The sequence below is a fragment of the Pleuronectes platessa genome, chromosome 16 (assembly GCF_947347685.1).
Source record: "Pleuronectes platessa chromosome 16, fPlePla1.1, whole genome shotgun sequence".
Lineage (NCBI taxonomy): Eukaryota > Metazoa > Chordata > Actinopteri > Pleuronectiformes > Pleuronectidae > Pleuronectes > Pleuronectes platessa.
Genome location: NC_070641.1, coordinates 6640178 through 6662457, shown reverse-complemented (window position 1 = coordinate 6662457; position 22280 = coordinate 6640178). Strand labels below are relative to the sequence as shown.

The 22280-nt window shown below is 40.0% G+C and overlaps 2 protein-coding genes across 2 annotated transcripts; one reads left to right on the top strand and one right to left on the bottom strand.

Moving 5' to 3' along the window:
- Positions 1 to 1165: 1165 nt before the first annotated feature.
- tmem100a (transmembrane protein 100a) lies at positions 1166 to 4901 on the bottom strand. The gene is made up of 2 exons (XM_053443220.1): positions 4674 to 4901; positions 1166 to 2427 (listed from the first exon to the last, which is right to left on the bottom strand). Exon 2 carries the CDS (start codon positions 2335 to 2337, stop codon positions 1939 to 1941), a length of 399 nt encoding a protein of 132 aa, XP_053299195.1. The 5' UTR covers positions 2338 to 2427; positions 4674 to 4901; the 3' UTR covers positions 1166 to 1938.
- On the top strand, positions 3297 to 13840 carry pctp (phosphatidylcholine transfer protein). Its single transcript, XM_053443179.1, has 7 exons — positions 3297 to 3324; positions 6215 to 6456; positions 7923 to 8040; positions 10139 to 10218; positions 10355 to 10526; positions 11203 to 11270; positions 12631 to 13840. Exons 1-7 carry the CDS (start codon positions 3297 to 3299, stop codon positions 12703 to 12705), a joined length of 783 nt encoding a protein of 260 aa, XP_053299154.1. The 3' UTR covers positions 12706 to 13840.
- Positions 13841 to 22280: the final 8440 nt, after the last annotated feature.

Below are 22280 nucleotides of genomic sequence, written 5' to 3'. Positions count from 1 at the left end.
GGCGGACCTGCTCCTCAGAGTCCACACGGCACCAGTCTATAGCCGACTGCGTGTGTGGTGGTGATCTCCCATAAGTGACAAAGTGTGTTGTAGGTTCTCCTCTGACGCAAGGAAACCATTTAGTTGTAGTGTCTGGTGTCACACGGACGCATAGCAATGCAAATGCTGCCTAAAAATATACTTCCACGTCCGGGCTATTTTAAACTTAACAGGGTCAAACAGGAGAGTTCAGCTCCTTTTTTCCCACTGAGAATTTAAATCCTGGAAAAAGGAAATATATAAATAAGACTCTCTGACTACAATGTCTGTGACTTTTAGAAGGGGACAGACTGAAAACAGGCATGAAGGGTCAGTTAACTTCTCTGCAGATTGAGCATCAGGTGCAAGGAGTGCTTCTTTGTCTTGTGTACAGTGTTTCCCGGTGGAAGACGACCAGAAAAGAAGTAGGAAAGATGTTGTTGGTGAGAGAACAGAGGAGTAGGTTGCTGTGGCCGATCGCCTGTAGGTGACAACACAAGATGACAACGTACGGTTTGTCAGGATCAATCAGGCCTGATGCCTCTATTGTTCAGAAATGTAACCAAATGTTATCACCCAATGATTTATATCTCGGTGGATTCCTTGTCTCCAGTGCTCTCTCCCATCTCCTCTCACTGGTCAATTCTCGTCTTCTCGTAGCCAAGTCTCACACGAGTCGGAGGCGAGTCACAGATTTTTGTGGAGGAAGAAGAGCTTCAGGTTACACCGCCAAATATTTGGCGACAATTTGTCAGGACCCACCTATTTATTTAACTGCAAGATATTTCACCCACGTTCGGTTGAGGCGGAGTCAGTATATTTGTGTTTGCAGACCCAGGCACACCCACACACCCTGTCCCGCGCTCTGATTGGCTGGAGTTGGCCAGCATTGTTGCAGATTCTGACTAGAGTTCCAGCAGCATGGAAAGAGTCTGAGACTTGTCAGGGACGTGTCCCCTCTTATCGCTTTGTTCAAGAGTTCACTTAGCGATCAACGACTGCCGTTTCCGTGCCGATCAGGGGCTTTTCACTGCGAATTTGCGAAACTTGTTGGGTTGAAAATAGAGAAGCTTGAACTGGGCTTCACCCTTAAAAATAAAGTTTCCCTCATATAAACTTTCACAATCGTTCTGCACACTTTCACATGTTTGAGTGTTAATGAGTTTATTAAACCTCATGACGTCCTGTTAACAGTAAATACAAGCAGGCGATTACATCAGAACAGAACATGTGTTACATGTTATATCTTTTTTACATCATGGAAGTTTCACTGCGGACAATGAGACCATTGCCTCAACACAATAAAAAAATTCACCATATTAAGCCATTATAAGCCACACTACTTATATTTTTTACGTAAGATGTTGTCTAATACTGAATATGATGATTATGAGGAATCAAAGTGCTTTAAGTGAATACATATTTAAGGTTAGATAGAGAATATATTGGCCGACTTTTAAGAAAATCAAGTACCATTCTTCCATAACAGGCAATTCCCAATCATTCCGTATAAGATGAACAATGAGACGTTATAAACAGATATGTGCAAGTTGAAGTGTAGAAAATTAGGCATGATTCATTGTTCTGGATTTTTCCCTCTCCCTTCTCGGACTCTTCAAATCACAATCTGTCCCATTACAATCAAAGCCGCCACATCCAATGGCAGATTAATGGGAGACTTCCTCTACATCGCTTCGCACAGTGGTAATTCATCTTAATTGTGATACATTCCTTCTGGCTGCATTCCCAGCTCGCCAGATGCTCAACGTCTGTCTGACAAATAAATCCCTTCAAAGCTCTAAGTTCTGGGCCTTGAGAGTCGGCGCTCGAAGCGTTTACAGATTGGAAATGCAGTGCGTGCTGGACAACATCTGCAGACGGTTGAGTTCTCCGGCCTTTACACACTCTGGAAATCTGGCTTCAGGAAAAAATACTCCTCTGGTTGGTGACCAGGGCGGTCTGGCTCTCCCGCCGCCTCTCCTTCTTCCTCTCCAGTCTCACCCTCCAGCAGACGGCGCTGGACGCTAACAGCACCACTCCGGCCGAGAGGAGCACCAGGCCAAAGTAGGAGATGGTGGATCCATGCGAGTTGAAGCTGTAGGCCACAGCGGTGACCACGATGCCCGCGATGAGCACCACCACTCCGAACGGGATGGTGCAGCGATAGCAGGACAGCTCCGCCCCGCCGGTGGCTGCAGTCAGCTGGATTTCATTGAGCCGCGGGATGTTTACTGTGGTCACCATAGGGTGCTCGTGGATGCTGGGCTTCTCTGGGGTCACAGGGGTTTTCATGGCGTCTTTATGAGCCTCCTCAGGCATCGCAGGACTCTGCAGCCTCTTGTTCAACCAACCACAGATGGTTCCTCAGCGTCGCCCTTGTACCCTTTGTCCTCGCTAGGGTCTCCCCGTCTGTGAGGAGAGAGAAACCTTTCGTTAGAGGGAGTCAAACTTGTTGCTCAACGCTGGACGCAGCGTTTTGAGAAGGGAAAACAAAGACCTCACAGATCCTTTTCGTGGAATTCAACCCCAACATTTCACAATTAACCACCTCTGCCTGACCGCCACATGCTGCTTTAATAAACCCTTGTACCCTCCCCGCGCAGCCGCCTCCTGACCCAGGCGAGAGGAGTTGTCCGAATGACGCAGGACCGCTCGGCCCAGCACGAGCTGAGACATTCCCTGGAGAACGCAGGATATGACATTACAAACTGCTCCGTGAAATGCGAGGAGCTTCGAAATCACCAGCAATTTCACAAGCACTCGTTCTTTACAACCCCCCCCCCGGTGTGGTGCATTGAAAGCTGGGATTCAGATGCTGAGTGACAATAAAGGGGAAGTGCGGTTTCAGTTGGACTTTCCATCAATGTCAGGGCTTTAAAACACGGGTTTGTTCATCTTCATGTGTTAAAAGATGAGATTTCAAATGGTGAAATGTGTCACGCATGACTCATGCTCCCAATCCTCTGTACTTTGGAGGGTGATTGGGGAGATGATGGGAATTTAATTGGCTTTAGTTGGCAGTATATTTATATTTTTTATTGTTTTAAAGTTACGTTTTTTTTACTATTTCTCAATCAGAATTGTATCCTGACTGTGTGGAGAAGCTTTTTGCCTTTTGTTTGGTCAATTTTATTTATAAATTATATATTTTTAGATTATCGGAGATAGAGCCATTAAATTCTCCACGTATCTTCCTGAGTGTTCACATTGTCCATTAATGTTTATGAAGACTGACAAAGTCATTCGATGTCATTCAAATCAAAGCTTCGACAATAGCCATGGTAACCAGCGTCCAAATTTTGAATGGTGCGTTTTAGCTTATTTTCTGTATTTTATATGCATCACTGCAGAAAAACAAATCAACATTGTTCATTCGGCATTAACATGAATGATTAATAGGTGTTCTCAGACTTTTAGTGATAGTTTTGCGCATCACAGTTCTGAGCTGATGTTACCAGCGACAACACTGGGACAATGACATGTGATCACTTGAAAGGAAAACAAGTTTCAAAAGGCAAAAAGTTGAAAAAGTGGCAAATCACAAATCTATCACTGAAAACAAGATGTAAGAAATATCGATGAAGCTTCGAAAACTCCAAACATGGTTTTAAGTATGGTGATATATATATATATTTATATATATATATATATATATATATAAAAAAGTAGAATATATATATATATATAAAAGTAGATATATATATATAAAAAGTAGAATGACATTTTTAGATAGCAGATGAGGTAAAAAGTATAAAAAGTCATTAAAGATGGTTGTCTTTCCTGCTTTGACACAACATGTGGGCTTTTGAGCCAAGAAAAAAAAACTTCAAAGACATTTAGAAACTTTAACTTTATCTGTTTTCTGTTTTCAGCTCCAAACATCTTTATCTTTAATTTCTAATCATGAAACCAAAAAACGGTAAAAGTGCTTGAAGTGCTTGCAGGACCAAAATGTGATGAGGGTCCTTTTGTACTTTGACAAGTCTTTACTGAAAATGTGTAAAGATGCTGAGATTATTATTTTATAAATAAGCTTGTTTTCTTTTGACATCCACTGAAGAACAGTTGTTTTCTGTCTGTTAGTTGGAAACAAAAAGCGTTAAATTTGCAGAAGTAAGTTTAACTCATCTGATGTTAGTTTTTATGTAACTTTACTTTCCTTTTATTTATAATTATCATTACATCACTTTGTGGATGAAATTTATCATTTCTATTATTGGTTCACCTGTCAATTTATTTCTCAATTAATCGATACGTGATTTCATTTGTAAAAAGTCAGACAATTGTGAAAATCCCCAAAGCAATGTTTTGTTTTCTTTTACCAAATATCTTCTTTTTTAAATGATAAATGAAAACAAGAACAGTGTGGTAATTAATTCGATCGAAGGCACAAGGACAGACTGAAGAAATTAACTGAGAAAAAATTAAAGTGAGAATGAAGAAGAATCAGCATCAGGAGAGGATGAGGTCTGTAGAACTCTGGATCTTTAGATAAAACATTCAATGGTTCAATATGTGGTTATAAAGCCAATACAAGTAAGCTTTGCACAAATAACAGTACTTTATGGAGCTTATAATAATAACAATAATTCCCAGTGAACGAACATGACATGTTTGCTCTGAGCTGTGCAGAGAGAAGAACAGTTAGTTGTTACCTCCGAGCAGCAGCTGTCCGTGTCCATGCTCCTTTGCTTCACTGAAACTTGTCCAGCATCAAATATTCACTTTATTCTTCTAAGCACAAACTTTCTTCTCTTCTCTGAAGTCGAAAACCAATGTTCTCTTCTCGTCCCTCTCAGGCGTCCGTTCATGAGAGACGTCCTCAGGTTGAGTGGCTGAGGGTCGGACTGTACCATCCTCAGTCAGAGCTGCTGTGTCAAGTATCCATGACTGTGAAGCTCCGGCAGACGAGAGAAAAAGACCTGTTCTGGTCGCGTTTTTCAAAATAAAAGGGAACGATGATCTTAGATTAATTTGCAATGACTCCCAGCTCACTGGCTGTATTTATTTTGAAGGACAAATTTCCTATTATTCCGTTACTATTTATAATATTGATTAGCGAATGGAGCTTGACATCTTTTTTCATCAATTCATTACATCAATGATTTAAAACGATACCTGCAAAGGAGAGTAGCTACACTGTTATTTTTTCATCAGTAAAAAACATTCTCATTAAATTCAACACTTTAAACCAACTTTTATGTACAGTGAATACAACAAAAATCTTCATTGAAAATGGCACTTCTGTCAAATTAAAGCAAAGTGTACTTTGAATACAACAAAATAAAAGAAAACACTTGGCTCATGTCAGTGTTGATATATAAACGTTATGCTATAAAAAACACTACATATTATTAGAATGTTGCTTTGGATTGATTAATTTGACTGTGAGTACAGCATTTGAGTAATTTATATGTAACATGTAACAATGGTATTCAATCACATGGACATATAAATGTATTATATATGTATACTTTTGTTATAATGCTGTTAATTTGAGTTAGTTTCCAAACACACACACACACACACACACACACACACACACACACACACACACATGCATAAACATAAAGTATGATTCATTGATGAATAACAATACATTTATTGTCAAGTGAATGCAAGTTGGAGTTGTGTACAATTTAAAATGTACTTTCACTTTTTTAAAATCTTTCTAATGGTCTGCTCTTAAAGAAAATCAGACTGTAAAATAAATAATAAAGTGACACTTATCTTGATAATCATCGATATCTACTGGAAGGAATTATTTATCTTGATTAAATGTTGTTCACACAGAAGGAGGCGCACATAAAGTGTGCACCTCCCACCTGTGAGGCAACAGCACCACGCGCGTATGCAAAAACAGCTTCTTCCCCCAGGCCGCATGGCTTCTGAACAATCAACACTGTCACCATGTACATTCTGCTCCCCCACTCATACAAATACACTTGCTTCACATATATTCATTTTATTTTATTTAATATTCCCCACTTCTTCACCCTGTAAACTGCTGCTTCATTTGACTGTTATAAGTTATACATATATTCATATTATTTAATTTAATATTCCCCACTCCTTCACACTGTAAACTGCTGCTTCATTTGACTATGTTATATGCACAATGTTATACGTTATCACTGGTGCATGTGACAATAAACTTTGATTTGATTTGATTTGAACTCTCTTATTGTGAAAGTAGTGAGTGGAAGCCCGGTGTCTGAGCCGCTGACAGCTGTGTGTCGTTTGCGCGTGTTTGTGTGTGTGTTGTGTCGTGTGGTGTTGTGTGTGTTGGTGCAGGAGCAGTCCGCCGTCATGTCGCAGCGCTTCACCGATGAGGACTTCCAGAGAGCTTGGCTGGAGCTGGACGAGCCGCAGCTGGCGGGAGGATGGGAGCTCTTCACCGAGACCATGGGAGTGAAGATCCACCGCCTCCACGACCAGGTCCGGAACCCCCAGAACCCCGCACCACATCCAGGTCCTCACGGCAGGACACCCTCCCACCCTCTGACTCCGCGAATGAATGAATGTCGGCCCGCTGCGTGTCTACTGTCACTATATTTTACCTAAGTGACGTCACCTTGGTACCTTTTTATCATAATTCACCGACGACAGCGTTCATAATGCGCCTCAGCAGTGGTGTCCTAGCGGTGGGAGAGGGAAATACCAGGAAATGGAGCGAGAGTCTGGAATGTATTTTTCCTTGAGTCACAAACCGGCTCTACCGGCTCCACAAAACTCCATTCAGAAACCTGTCAATATAAAACTGCTTTTTTATATATTTCAATTTTATTTGCAGATATGCACATCTGCTCAAACTTTGCTAAAGACGTTTATGAAAGGATGCACTCCAGGGTTTAATTCGGCATACACCTCACAAGTCCAGCATCTTAAACTGAACTTAAATAAAAGTCTAACGTTGAATCGAATCCTACAGAGTTAACGATGTCTGATCTACTCAGATGGTCACATGGTTTTCATGGTCAAATTTACCTTTAGCCTCCGGGTACCCTCAAGTTCAGCCTGTATCATTTCCTACAAGGCCAAAACACTTGATGACACTAAGGTGCATGACTGAAGTTATCTCCCAAACATCTGCTGGCAGCTGCTAAAACCTGCTAACATCCACTGGTACTGTAGTTCGTAAATTAAATTGTGCAGAAATCATTTGAAAATACAAGGGATATTCACCATCTCGTCGTATATTCTAAAATAAAAGATAAAAAGTTGTTTTGAGAATCACTTGCGCGATGAATAATGCAAAGGCTCTATCCAGTGCATCAGATTCTTTCATTGAAAAAGTAGCAAATAAAAGGTATACAAATGTGTTTTGTGTATTTTGAAACACCTATTGGCACCTTCAGTTTATTGTAATATGCAAAAACTGTCCTAGCTGATATTTTATATAAAGCTCCGTCAACAATTAAATCATTAAATTGTTCAATTTCATTCCATTCTGCACACACTGGAATATGTTTTTGACATCGTCCAAATACGATTTTTCATATTCAACTTAAAACATTGCAATTAAGTGATAAGACACAGACAATCTTCATTATCAATTATTCCATTTTAAAAACCCCTTTGGTTAGAGGTATCGATGTGCTGTCCTCAGCTGAGGCAAAGTGAAGCGACCTTTGATTTGATGTTTTTGGGAATGGAGCTGGTTTGACTTTCCCATCTATTCAAGAACCTGCACAAATCTGACTCCATGTTCCGTTTGTTTATTGCACTTAAGGGAGTTCACTGTGTTGGAACTTCAGAGTCGAATCCAACACATTTCCTCAGTGGAGAGTGAGACAGGGTGTAACGGCGAGCGGCTCTAATCAGAGTCGTGTGCTCTGGGATTAGTTACATACTGTGGGGTTGTGTTGTGGAGCCTGAGGAGAACTGTCATGTGCTGTTTTCAGGTAACGGGACTTTATGAGTACAAAGTCTTCGGCGTACTCAGCGGCTGCACCCCAGAGCTGTGTGCCGACGTCTACATGGACTTGTCCTACCGGAAACATTGGGATGGATATGTGAAAGGTAAAATATAATGACATTTGAAAGAGTAAGGCGAGGCTCAGGCAATCATTGTACTTCCATCAAAAACAGCTTTCGTTCATGTTTCCCCTACCGAAATCATCTTTATTTATCAAAATTTCCCATTAGTCTCCACAGCTGCTTAAAGGGATAGTTCACCAACAAATTGAAATTCACTCATTATCTGCTCATCACTATGCCGACGGTGGGGTGGCGGAAGTGTTTGAGTCCACAAAGCACTACTGGAGCTTCAGGGGTAAACAGTGCTGCAGCCAAATCCAATAGAATTGAGGTAACTGGCGACAACTTCTTCAAACTTAAAAGATCAACAGAAAAAAAAACTGAAAATACCTCGATACTGCTCGGGTGGTGTCATCCAAGTGTCCGTAAGGCCCCACATTCACATTCCACTTGAAACAGCATCATTTTCACCATGTTTTTAACCTAAATGTTCTCTGATATCCTCCTCTGGAGCCCCTGCACGGTAACATCGCTACTTCTGTTAGCATCTCTACTTCCATTAGCTTTGTTGCATAGCTGCAGTTAAGGCCGGCGCATGCTTCTGCGTTTTCAGAGACACGCAGGGACACGCAAGCGCAAGAGTCCCTTGCGTGCTTGCGTACCCCTTCTTGCGTGCGTCGCCAAATTTTTGTAACTATACGCAAGCCTCACGCAGCCCGCAAGGCTGTGATTGGTCCGCTAACTACATCCTTTCCAGAGTCACATTTCCGGTTTTATGCCCCATAATACCGGCAGAAACCAAGGAAGATTTAGAAGAACAAATATTAAGATTAAGATTAGGATGCATTTATTAGTCCCAAACACATGCACAGACATGCACAGGCACACTCATGCAGGTAGGGAAATGTAACCTCTGCTTTTGACCCATCTGGTGCAGGACACACAGAGCAGTGAGCGACCATGTACCGCGCCCGGGGAGCAGATGTTGGGGGAGTAAGGTGCCTTGCTCAGGGGCACTAGACAGGGTAGGGAGAATCCTCTTGGGTTTTTGGACAGATCAATCCAGGTTCGTCTTTTTGTTGTTTCTCCGTGGAGTCAAACCAGAGACGAACCAGAGACCTTTTTTGCCCATAGTCCAAGTTTCTGCCACTAGTCTACCGAATAGAAGAGCGTTTGGCAGAAGTGATCTGAAAGTATGACCACTTGTATAACCCATCATTTATGGAATACAAGGACGCGCAGATGGCCTGCAATTCCTTGAAGGAGATCTTGGCTAACATCAGTTTGCAGGTCAATGAGTGTACGAAGCTGTGGAGGAAGATCAGGGACAAATTTGTCCGCCAGAAAAGGGCTATGAGGAGCCGCAGCGGCGATGTAAATAAACAGTCGACGACGACTGCCACACACAAAGAAGGCGTCTCTAAGGTCGTCTTCGACAAAAAACGTTACTCCACGCAGTGTTCTGGCGGTGAATTACTTTGCAACACGCGCAACCCTTGTAGAACCATAAATTAGAATGAGTCCATCAACACAACTGCGGGAAAAGTCGCAGTTGCAGAACCATGTGGCGGACTTTACTGCCCTATGGGCGAGAGCATACCACCCCTCCATCGACATAGTGGTGAATGAGTGAATTTTCATTCTTTGGTGAACTATCAATTTAACCAATGTAGTTGCTCACATTCCTCCTCACATTCAGTAGCCTTTTGTTGTCGAAGCCTTTTCTTCTTCATGTCATGAAATGATGTCCGGTATATAGGCTTGGATTTATCACTCCAGTTTGACAAAAAAGCAGCATTTTTTATTTGTGTTCCTTTTCTTCATGCACCTCCGCAGTAACAAGGTAACATACATTACGCTAGTAGTAGTTAAGTAGTCATGTAGTGACCCTGTGGGATAGAAACTAAAGTCAAGTGTGAATCACTTACAGTAGTTATAGTTTCAGAAATAACATTTGTAGAAGTGGCTTCCACTGTAGGATGTTTTTTGGCGGAGTCTTGTTTTAATTTCTTTCCTTTATAAATTATATGTAGAGACTTAGGTAGAACCACTGATCGATTAGTTTGTGTCACTTCACAGGATCGGATGTGTCCATTGTCCTGCAGCTGATTTGTCTAAATGTGTCTTTTTTTTTATTCAGAACTCTATGAGAAAGACTTTGATGGACAGCCAGCCATCTACTGGGAAGTCAAATACCCGGCTCTTATGTCAAACAGAGACGTATCCTGTTGATATAAAATGTATTTACTCTCCGTTAACATCAAGTATGGTTTACAAAGCTGAAAGGAGGAGGCTGCTGTTGAAAGTATTTTTTCGACGAAAGCACAGTGTCTTCCCTAACAGACCCAAACCTCAGTATGTGTACATTAGAGACAGGAGAGACTTGGAAGTGGACGGCAGGAAGATCTGGGTGATCCTGGCCAGAAGCTCTCCGGAGATGCCGTGTCCAGAAAAGAGTGGCGTGCTGCGGGTCAAAGACTACAAGCAGAGCCTTGCACTGGAGAGCGATGGGGGCAGCGGAACTAAAGGTGACACATGTTGAGGGAATATAACACCTGTGACCCAATTCAGGGACCGCATTCATCAGAGGATTCGATCTTGTGGTCGAGCGGAAATGAGACATCTGTTCTACGGAGAATTTCCTATTTGCATCACCAGCTTGTCGTTGGCTAATTTGCAGTTAGCCAGTTTCAAAGGAATAACTTAAAAAGTCAACGCCCAGATGTTGAAGCAAAAATGTCAGACAGCTGGTTCTGGTGAATGCTTGGGTCAGACTGGGCAGGATGTATGAAAATAGCATTGCATTTATTATTTTGATATTTTTCCAGCATAAGTGTACATTACCATTATGGGGAAAATGTATACAGAAACAGTCTAAATAATAACGTGTAGGTTCAGTCATGTTAGATGGAAAAGTCTGTTTGTTTTCCATGAAATTGTTAATTTTAAAAGAAATTATTATAATAAATAAATACATTTGAAAAAGGACACAATGTGTTCATCGTATTGCTAAAATATACCACCCAGATTTGTGTTTGGGTGCATTGTTCAGACATTTGAAGAAATATGAATTTCCCCTTCTGGAAAAATGTGACAGGCATTTTTCATAGCTTTGTTTGTTTAAATAAATACATTATAAAAAGCATTTCTGAAAACAATCATTGGTTGCAGCCCTAACATAAATGACCATGTGCTTTATTTCAGTTTTCATGAATTACTTCGACAACCCTGGCGGAATGATTCCTAACTGGGTGGTGAACTGGGCAGCTAAGGTGAGTCAGTGCATGTTAGTTTTTACTTCAGCTTCTATTTGACTGCAATGCACTTCAGAGAAAAAAAAGACAACGCAAGTATAGAGACGATTGAGTAGCTCCGGGGGCACTGGCCTCACTGAGCAGTTACAGATGGATCACATGCAGAGAATTTCCTCCCTGGGATAAATTAAGTGTAACTTAACATGCCTGGTTTGAATCAAGCTTTCATGTCTGTAGGTCGTTTTATTCTCGTATTATGAAAGGAGATGAAAAGATAGGGGCCCAGAACATATCTTGTGTAACATTTTCCATGATTGACTGTATAAGGAAATAGTTTATTTTATGTAAACCAGCCTCATTTGGAAATATTTTTCAACAAAAGGAATTTTGTATATTTCAAATAGCTGTGTAAGGATTATGTCTCCTTAGCTGCACTCAGGGGGGCAAATTCAAAAAGCTATTGTTTTAAAGTGCCATCTTTTGATCATATATATATAAATTTATACATATTATTAGTCTCATTGCATCGTCTAATCATCTATTGACCCGCCTCCGAAAAAAAAGCCCAGCCTGCTTCAATGGGTCAGCTGTCCCCTCAGGGTTTGGATAGACGATTTAAAAATTCGACATAGACGCTGAGTTCGGAAAGTGAAGCCAGTGCTGAATTGCATGAAACGAACGTGCCAGCAGAGGAAACTTTACTGGTTGGTTCTATTAAGGTCTTTAAGAAAATGACTCTACTTCACACTTGATTAAAAACCTCAGTTTATGGTCTCAACCTTGAGTTTCAAGTCTTCTCCAAAACAGCATAATGTTCATTTTTTAAATCATGATCCCATTTAGTGTAAAATAGATGACAAAGAACTGTATGCATCGTAGGAGTGGGTGGGCGTGCTATGTCCTCAAGCTCTCAGTCAGCCCCCTCCTTCGCTGTAACCACAGTTTGTTACCTAGTTTTGCAGAGAAAAGTGAGGATTGCAAACAAGTCATGTCAGGAACAGAGTTTTCTGATGGAGAGAACTTTGCCCTTTGAGAGTGAAAGTGAAAGATTTGTTCTAAATATCCTAAGGATATGATGTGCGCTTAGTAGCTTCATTTTCCAACCACCACATCACAGTCAACAATTGTGTATGTGCCTGTTGTCTCCCTGCACAAGTAGATCTTTGAAGCTGGCGTTAAACGGGTTCACTCACAGGCCTCAGAGAGCTCCATCGCTCCGCCTGCTTCATGCTTGTTCCAGCGTTATTGTTAACAGATGTGTGGCAGGGCGATGTCAATCAGCTCCTCACTTCGTTGCTCCTCCTGGGTGGGTCTTCTTGGCACTTGCTCTCATGACGCTCACTGACGGATACTCTCTTTGTGTGTTTGTGTTAAACAGAGCGGGGTGCCAGGTTTCTTAACAGACATGCAGAAGGCCTGTAGCAAGTACGAAACCTTCTGCCAGAAGAAATGAACACGATGGAGAGGGACCCGGGCTCAAGGGCGTTGCTCCATTTTTATCTTTTATTTTTTTATCTTGTTTGTTGAAATGTGACTGTTGTGTGCGGGGTGAAAGTGGCATGGTGTGAGCTGCTACCTGACGTTGCAGCTTGCTGTTGACTCAAGTATGATGTGCATGACCAGCCTCCCTCCTTAATGTGCTGGTGTGAATCAATTCTGTTCCATTGTGCTGTAATATACAATACTGTATTCCCCCTCTTTGAAATCGTATGATTATTATTAATATACACATATATGATCAGTTTTTATTACTTAAGGCCCTAAACGGTAAAACCAGCTCCTTTCTAACAGCCTTTTGCAGGCGGGAAAGTTTTATGTTCTGTATAAAAGGTACAAACATTGAAGAGAACGATAGTGTTGCATCAAAGATTAATGATCTGGTTGCTGTTAAGTGGAAGACTAACTTTTATGAGTTGTTTATCCGCCTTTATTTAAACTGTTAAAAAATACTTGATTGGTCACAGTCTAGATCACAAGGTAAAATAATTATTGCAAAGAATTTTTTTTCTTTAATACCTCAGCCAAGGACGTTATGTTTTCATCCAAAGCAGCTGTAGACATAAATGAATTGGGTAATACAATCTATGGATCCGACTCAGGAGCACTGAGTCCTTACGACACCTGAGTACTCATGGGTCGGGCATGTTTACAGACATCTCTTCTGATGGTCTCCAAGTAGTTAAAGTTTCCGATAATGTCTCTTCTTCGTACTGTACATGTTAAAAGTTTACAGATCTGATTTATAATGATGTTTTCGGTCTTCTCACTGTCCACTTTAATTCACTGGAAATTCACTCATGTACTACAATGAAGTGAAAATTCAAACAACAAATCAAGCACTTTTTTAGCAATTTTTTCGGCTTCTTGATTGTCCTTTCTCGAGGGTTCATTACTTATGCAAAGATCCTGGTATGGATGCATTGAATCAGAGATACAGCATCTGATTTGTTACTGTATTTAGGCTGCACCTCAGTACCTCAGCACTCCTGTTGATCCAGATGAATTGGGTTTAATCTGATTATGAAATGCTTATTACTGTGTAATACTGCTGTGTTACTGGAATAAATAAATCTAAATTAAAAAATGTCGACGTGCAAACTGTATATCGCATTTTTGTTCTCCAGCAGTTACTGTCACATCCACTAACACACAATTACGCAAGAAAATCCTCTCAATGGATGCTTCCATTGAAATGTAATTGCTCATAAGCAATTCATTTACATTGAGAATGAGGTTTAAACAGTCGGACAGTTTGTTAGGGTCACCATCGTTTTAGATCATATATTTGATGAAGGTTATAATGTATAATATAGGTTTTCTTGTTTAAAGAGGTGCTTGATTTTATAATTTACCTGCCCTCTTTGATATAAATGGGCTGAATTGAATGTATGGTGGTGTTGTTGAACTGTATATTTTGTTTTTACAGACCCTCATTCATTACTTGGACAAAAATGCATCTTCACTCATAATGATCATACTGTTGAAATAGCCATTCTCAACCATAGTGATTGATAACATTCACTCTATGATTTATATCCCTATAACTCTAGTCGAACAATCTATCAGTGCTCAATTTGAAAACATTTTATTAGAATTTTCCTTATTTCTGTTGTCTATTTTGCTTTAAAGTTTGACCACAGAATAAAATAAAACGTTGTTAATAGCCATGCAGTTTGAAATGTGGTTAATGAAAAAGGAAATTGACGCTACCATGATTTAAAACTATGTGAAAATACCAGAATGTTACTCAGAGCTCTTACTTCCCAACAGTCCCCCTGAATTCTGCACCAAATATCACTCACTCATAACTATAGGTTCCCTATGCACCAACAATTTGCACTAATGGCAATATACTCTTGCAATAAAATGGTTACAGGCCAAGGTTAATTATATGAAAATACAAAATAACCATTTTGCTTCCATGCCAGACTGTAACGGTGAAGACGACTCTAACATGACAGGTACACTGGGTTTTGACAGGTTGTTAATTCCTGGGCTACTTTTGCGTACTGTTAGGTCAGTTTCCAGGTAAGTTTTAGATCTCGTGTTATTTGCACTTTCCTAGGATATATTTACTTCTGATGTCCATCGCAAAGAAACGTTCTCAGGAAGGATATTCCACCCCTCTGTGTCAAATGTTCAGTAGATCAAAGGACTTTGGCTCATCTATTCTCACAGTGTCCCTGGATCATTTATTCGATTTTTTGTGTTGGTAAGGCTTTAAGCTCAAAATTTTCCCCATCCCCTTAATCTGCGCTATTGGGGTTGGTCAAGCTAGGAAGAGCGCCCATGGTCATATGCTCTCTACCCACACTGCTAGCCAAAAGTTTGATATGTGGTTGAAAGAATTTAGTAATGTTTCACATCTGGAGAAAATTAGATTTTCTATATCAAACAGAGAGACTCTCAGAAAATCTGGCATAGTTTCACTTGGCCTTAGTGAAAAATCTAATTGAATGGCAGATGGTCTAACTGCTTTACTCTGTCTTTGTTGGTCAATACTTTCTGAATGTTAAATTATGTTTAACATCTTCTTGTGATCCCACCATTTTGTTTCTTTCTTTCTTTTTTCTTTCCTTCTTCCTTGCTTCCAAATATAGGTTTTCATTTCTTTCTTTCTTTCTTTCTTGTTGTTTACTCTCTGTGCGCGTTGCTGTATAAAACTGTTCAAAATCAATAAACAGATGTAACAAAAAAGGAAGCCACAAAAAAAAGAAAGAAAAAGAAGCTGCAGAATTTGCCTGAGAATCCTCAGGTTTTCGACTCTTCCTCAGTATAAAAGTAATTCACTGACAGTTGTCATGTAAAATCAATGGGTCATGGCAACCAGGAAGAGCTGATGGTGAATTCGGCGTATGCGATGCTGGGTGTTGGGCGGGTTCTGGCTTCTGATTGGTCTTCCAGTCTGACCCGGTGACACCTGACAGGTGCTGCTGCTGCTGCCGTGCGGAGGGGCCTGAGGTCGACGTCTGTTTGCTGCGTGAGTCCTGAGGAGGAACCGGGAGGAGCTAAGAAACCAATGTAGAGTACTATAAGTTTATATATTTAAACATATATTAGCAAGTTAGCATCCTTATGATGTCTGTAAGTGTTTAGCATGTTAGCTCCCTGACCACAACATGTGATGTGTGACTCATGTCTTAGCAAGATTTCCAGTTACAAAGTTTACCAAAACTAATTTAAACCAAACGGTTCAAACTGAATCAGCCACTGCTTTAACTTCTGTTTATGGTTCTTATACATTTATGTCAAGCTAACAACTGCTAAATGTTACAAACTGGTTTTGTTGCTGCTTGATCATCTTTTTGGAAGAAGTAGTAAACTTTGACTGTATTTTCTGAGCTGGTATCTGAGCCCATGTTAGTGCCACTTCTTTATTATTATTATTGTAATTATCATAATATATGATTCTATCGAGCGCTTTTTCAAATACAGATTACTAAGTGCTTGATTTAAAACAAATGATTCATAAAACTATCATTATCAGATCTAAAAGAAAATGATTAAAATAATAAAATATTTTGACACTTTTAATCCAAACAAAGGTTGGACATTCATTCCCTTGTTTGATCCGTACAACAAGATATAACATGTTATGATTGATTATTTTATATTTCTGTCGACAAGAATAAATTATATTAGTATAAAAATTATTATACTACTTCTTATGTTATTGATATGGAGAGATGAGCTGATCTTTTTGAAATGACGTCAGTGAATGTGTATACATTACATGCACATACAAACATCCAGATGTGTGCTCAACAAAGTTAAAGTAGGCAGTAGTAGGCTACAGTTAAATATACCATCATGTAGACAAGTAAATATTAATCAGAAACATAAAGCAGTACATGCATATATAACATATACAAAAAATATACTTTACATAAAAATAAAGGAGAAAAATTAATAAGAGGAAAACAGCTTTTTTTTATTGATAATTTCATTGTTTCAGTGACTGTGATGAGACGAACTGCAGTCTGAGGCCGTTTTCCTCTAATGTGTTTTTTTTTCATCATGTTTTAACAAGAGGTTTTGTGTGATTAGAACTTTACTATATGAAAATGGGACTCTTAAGGCAGGATGGTGCCGAACCAATTGTAAAGAAATTTACTCCAGTCCTTCCTTAAGAGACTCAGCTCAGTCTTCTCTCTTGTGTCATTCTCGCGCAGATGTCCCCCTGGGAAATTTCAATGAAATGTTGAAGTCAGCAAAGACGGGACTTCTCTCCTCTTCTCAATGGGTGACGGTGAGATGGCGTGTTCCTGAGCTCTCTTGTCCACATGAACAGAGCATTGGAGCCTAAAGCCACACGTTGAGAAGGTTTGTGTTTTCAATTTGAAACATTCAGGGTTTTAACAGACACAAATCCAATTGGGGTCTGGTACTGCTTATGTCACTTCATTTTGGCTCTGGCGCCGACTGTCGTTAAGTTGCTTCTCCTACACGTTGGCTCTCATGCTGTTTGATCACTGCCACATTAACATCAACATGACAGCCACACACGTGATGGTTGAAAGGCCTCCTCCCAGATCTAAAGGCATTCATATGCTGCAGATGGTGCAATGATTGATCAATTATCACATTTTAGAAAATATAAAGTCAGCAGCAAATCGTTTGAAGAGATGATCACCTCCTCCAAGGAGGGTGTTTTCATCTTGTAGTTAGCAGGACAACACAACAACTACAGATTACATGAAACTTAATTTAAAGATGTGTTTCAGGTCAGAGAAGAACTCATTGAACTCTGGTACAGGTCTGGATCAGGGGGCGGATCCAGTTTATATTTTCACATTCTCTAACATACTTGTATTGTTTTCTCAGAGAATAATTCATAGATCTGGATGAGAGAAATCGGGGACTGATATCTATGAGTTTGTGAGTTTTCTAGCTCATCTAAATAATAATATGGATCTAGTGACTTTAGATGTGGCTGTTATGCCTTGGTGGAGGAATACACTCTTATTCTGGTATTTAATGTTTTTCAATTTCTGAATAATAACTATTACACATGTTGAATCAAAGACCTCACATACATCATAATTCTACGTCTTGCTGAGGAGGAGTTCTAAGTGGAAACAATGAATTAAGGGGTCATTTCCTTGTCACTCCTATAATCCTACTGATTACTCTGCTACCACACAGTGAAACCAGGCCAGGGACCTTCAACCCCCCTTACACACACACACACTCTCTCTCCGTGCTTTGACACCATCACATCCCGCCCTGTTTTTTTTTTCCTGTGCCCTGATGAGTCGAGAGGCTGAAGTGCTGGCCCAGATGTTTCCTGGCGGAAGAAGATGGTTGTGGTTTCCTATGAGGTCACCTTGCTGGTGGCGTAGTAGTGATGGTTGCACTGGTCTGCACTGATTGTTTCTCCCCCTTGCTGTCCGTCAACCATGAACACGTGACTGCAACTCTGCACCGACTCTGTTCCAACTGCCTCAGTCACGTTAAATGATCGTGTTTCAAGCCAGACTAATCTTTAAAGAAACTTTTATTTAAGATACACAGTCCGACGTAGAGTTTTCTGCATACCATCCATTAACTATCATTAATAGTTTAAAACAAAACAGGGCGTGCCCAGATTTAAATCATTTAACAGTAACTTTCACAAACAGATGAATACAGAACAGGATGAGACTTGGCTTTTTAAAGTGCAGACATTAGCTATGGGATAACGAAGCAAATCCAATACGATTTAATAACATGGATTTGTGTTGGTGACATTTGGAACATAAATGAAGGCACATGCTGGGACACGTTGTGAGTGAATGAATGACAGAAAATACATCTCCACAGTGAGTGATGCTTTTCATCATGTTCAGCGTTATACAGTATTTTCTGGTTGGTGATGAAGATCAACTTTGGTATATTTCCGGTTCTGTATAATAATGAGAGTGTTGTTGTTTCACTTTAAAACAACCTCATTGTTATATTTTCTTTTGTATTTTGAATATCACAAAGTAGAAAAGCTGGATATGGTATGATATGATATGATATGATATGATATGATATCGGATATTCCTGCTCTCACAGACGAGTAGTCGCCACCTGATGGCTCAGTGATCTTTGATGTTTTTACCCCCTCTGGTGGTGAAACGCGTACATTGACTGAGGTCTTGCCATGAAACTTGATGTAAAGATGTGTTACAGGTCAGAGAAGAACTTATTGAAGTCTGGTACAGGTCTGGATCAGGGGGTGGATCCAGTTCATATTTTCACTTTCTCTAAAATACTTGTAATGTTTTCTCAGAGAATAATTCATAGATCTTGATGAGAGAAATCGGGAACGTTAAGGGGACTGATATCTATGAGTTTGTGAATTTTTGAGCTCATCTAAATAATTATCTGAGAGAGAACATTGGCAGTGAAATGGACGGGCCTTTTCTAGGTTCAGTGCAGTGAATTATTATGAATTATCAGTCTCTTTCCCTGTATTTTGTTGTAACAACGTTAGTGTGAAATAGTGTAGAGAGAGCGGGGAAGATGTGCAGCATCTTTTTTTTTAAGGACATTTATTCTATACACACAGAATTTGTATTTGAATATGTAGTATAAGAGACATACATTGTGAATTCCATCCTGCAGCACATTCATATTATAAAGATCTGATGAACAATTATGCGTTATACCTCCTCACCGTACTTACACAAAATAAAAGCAATATTTCTTATTGATCAGCCCTAAAAGAATCATCCAGAGAAAAGTCAAACTGCAGAAAAACAGAGGTTGTTATTCATTAATGACTTTATATTCCACTAAGCTTCGAATTTGCCATTTTGTAGTTCTGTCCAAATATTTAGTGACATTTTTATACCCTGTGGTGGACTCATTGGAAAGTTCAAAAAAGGAGAGAACCGACAGAACAAAATGTGGATTTCAGATCAACACATCAGAGTTTATAATTTGTTTTATTTCTGATCAACATGTCAGAGTAACCAGTTGTTCACAGGCCCAATCTGGGTGTCTGTAGGTGAACAACAACGAGTTTGTCATTAACATGACGCTAGGTTCCAAAACTTGCAGTCGAACTGTGAGTCTTTTTTTGTGTTAACTGTCTGACTGATTCGATGTGAAGCGGCGAGGAGATCCAGTTTCCACAGAGGCCGTCCATCCGTTTGTTTGGGAATAACATTGGTCGGAGTGACAAAAATCAGGGACACTAAGATCCCACTGTAATTCAACATTTTATCCCCTGGAATGTCTCGGGTGAATAACATTCGCTCGTGGACTCTTTCCACTGCCGGTCCTTCACAAATGGAAGACAAATATATTTCTTGGCCGGGCCATTGTGTTTCAGAGCGAGGTTCTTTTGATTGGTAATGTACAAGGCTAATTAGCTTAAGAAAGTGATATAGTTTTTTCTGCTGAACTGCTGCTCCCCCTTAACGTCAGCTCAGATTTCCCAGGTGCCTCTCTGTCTGCCAGAGGTAACAAAATAATGGCTCCACTTGGAAGCCTATTTTTCAAAGTCGTTTTTGAGTGTGTCTGTGTGTGTGTGCGTGTGTGTGATTTTTAATAGATTACTATTAGAGATATTAGGGTACTCAAGGGAATCCTTTAACCTGAATAGGCTTTTATGTGTTTTCTTCCTTTTCCTACTTACCGCTGTGAAAAGCAGCAATATTTCGGTGGATGGCCTCCTGCTCTTTTATGCATGCAGATAATCATGGAAGCTCAACCTGAGCTCATTTATAGGAGAAAAACTAAACCAATTTCAATGCATCCATTTCCTTATTTTTTTGCCACACTATACAATTCAATTGAGTTATGGAAACTTGATTCGGTGAAATATCAAGAAGTAAATGGTAAATGTATCTGTATTTATATGGAGCTTTTCTAACCCTAACCCCACTCAAAGTTCTCGACCGTACAGGTTTGCCATTCACCCATTCATATAGTGCATCTATGTGCAGCACGATCTCTGCCACACATCACTCATCGAAGTGTCGTAAGCTGCTTTAGGACCTGCACTGAGGTCCGTTTTTGAGAAAGCAAATGTCTGAATCAGTTGCTCCGGACATTCTCTGAAACGTTTTCTGGCAGCACACTTGGAAAATGTGCGGAACGTGACCGTGTGAACCCATGTGACAGCAGGAAGGTGTCGGGAAACTTCACCACGAGTGAGTGTGTGTTGATGGCGTTTCTAACAGGTGACTTTCAACCCTTGAGTGTTGTCAACGCTAAAATATATATTACAGCTGATTATTAACTTCTTCTCCCACCATCATCGCTGTGCTGTAAACACTGCAGCCTCATTAATATGTCGTGTCCTGCCTCCTGCATGCTCTCCTCAGGCAGCACCCTCGCCTGAGTGTTCTGGGCATTTTCCTGTTGTTTTGAACACGTCTGACCTGGACAATCTCCTGCTGCGTTCCTCATATGTGAAAGAAAAAATATCTGAACCTACTTTTATGGACATTTTTCGGTGGTCATGTCTGAAAACAGTAATGGTGTGAATGCATCCGTTTTTAAGTAATATGCTACAATATACATTATACATCTATAATACAGAATGAATAACTGTTCATCATATGTTCTCTGAGGCATTTTACCCTGTTAAAAGTTTTTTTTTAGTATAGTTTTTCCTTACTCTTGTTGAGGGTTAAGGACAGAGGATGTCTCACAATGTTAAAGCCCTATGAGACAAATTGTGATTTGTGAATATGGGCTATACAAATAAAATTTGATTGATTGATTTGTAGTGTTGGACTTTCTCTGATATCGATGGAAGCAGTTGTGCCAAGAAAGAAGGAAAGATCTTTAAGTTCAAATCTTACTCAACTCTTCACTCCCGGCCAATCACATAAAGTGAGTGTTGTTGTTGGACTGTTGGTTTCGAAAGAGCTGAAAAGTTTGTTGGAAACGGAGCCGGAAACTCTGACAATAGTTAAAATGTGTGTGTGTGTGTGTGTGTGTATGTGTGTTTGTGTGTCTCTGTGTGGTAGTGGTCCAACAATCCGTGGATTTGTAGTAAACTGACTCCTAAAAAATCCCCCCTCATGCATCAACTTGCATCATGCAAACACTGACGGCAGCCATGCTACTGAACACGGCCACATGTGTTTATTTCAATATTCCTATTTAGCTGCATAGTCGCTGGAGAGATCAGCAAAAGCAGCCAGTGCAACATCTGACAGCACTTTTCCATAATTCAGCAGAAATTCATCCAAGCAAAAATCTCCTGGCTCTTTCCCCCAAAGAAAATCGGTCATCAGCAGTAGCTGCGTATTGAACTCTGAATTTTTGTAATTCATTTAAAGATCATTGCAGTTTGAGCTTTTGCACTGATACAATACACTTCCCTAAATTTGGTGATGACAAACAGGAGCTTACTGCGTCCGTGTTAAATGAAGAAGTGTTGTAAATTAAATTTTTCCTCATTAGATTAACAAATATCCAATCAAAATATCGGATTTTTAATCTATACCTTCATCTTTACTTATGGATTAATGTATTTAAAATACATTTTACAGTAGTTGTGACTGTTAAATCGTGTTTTTGTGAATGTAAAAGTACTGCAAA

What these genes read in the sequence shown, in the direction of transcription:
- tmem100a (XM_053443220.1), bottom strand. Translation starts at nt 2,337, where the DNA reads ATGCCTGAGGAGGCTCATAAAGACGCCATGAAAACCCCTGTGACCCCA.
- pctp (XM_053443179.1), top strand. Translation starts at nt 3,297, where the DNA reads ATGGTAACCAGCGTCCAAATTTTGAATG. An exon ending in TGGGGGCAGCGGAACTAAAG is followed by an intron (nt 10,527 to 11,202) that starts GTGACACATGTT and finishes GCTTTATTTCAG; the next exon opens with TTTTCATGAATTACTTCGAC. An exon ending in TGGTGAACTGGGCAGCTAAG is followed by an intron (nt 11,271 to 12,630) that starts GTGAGTCAGTGC and finishes TGTGTTAAACAG; the next exon opens with AGCGGGGTGCCAGGTTTCTT.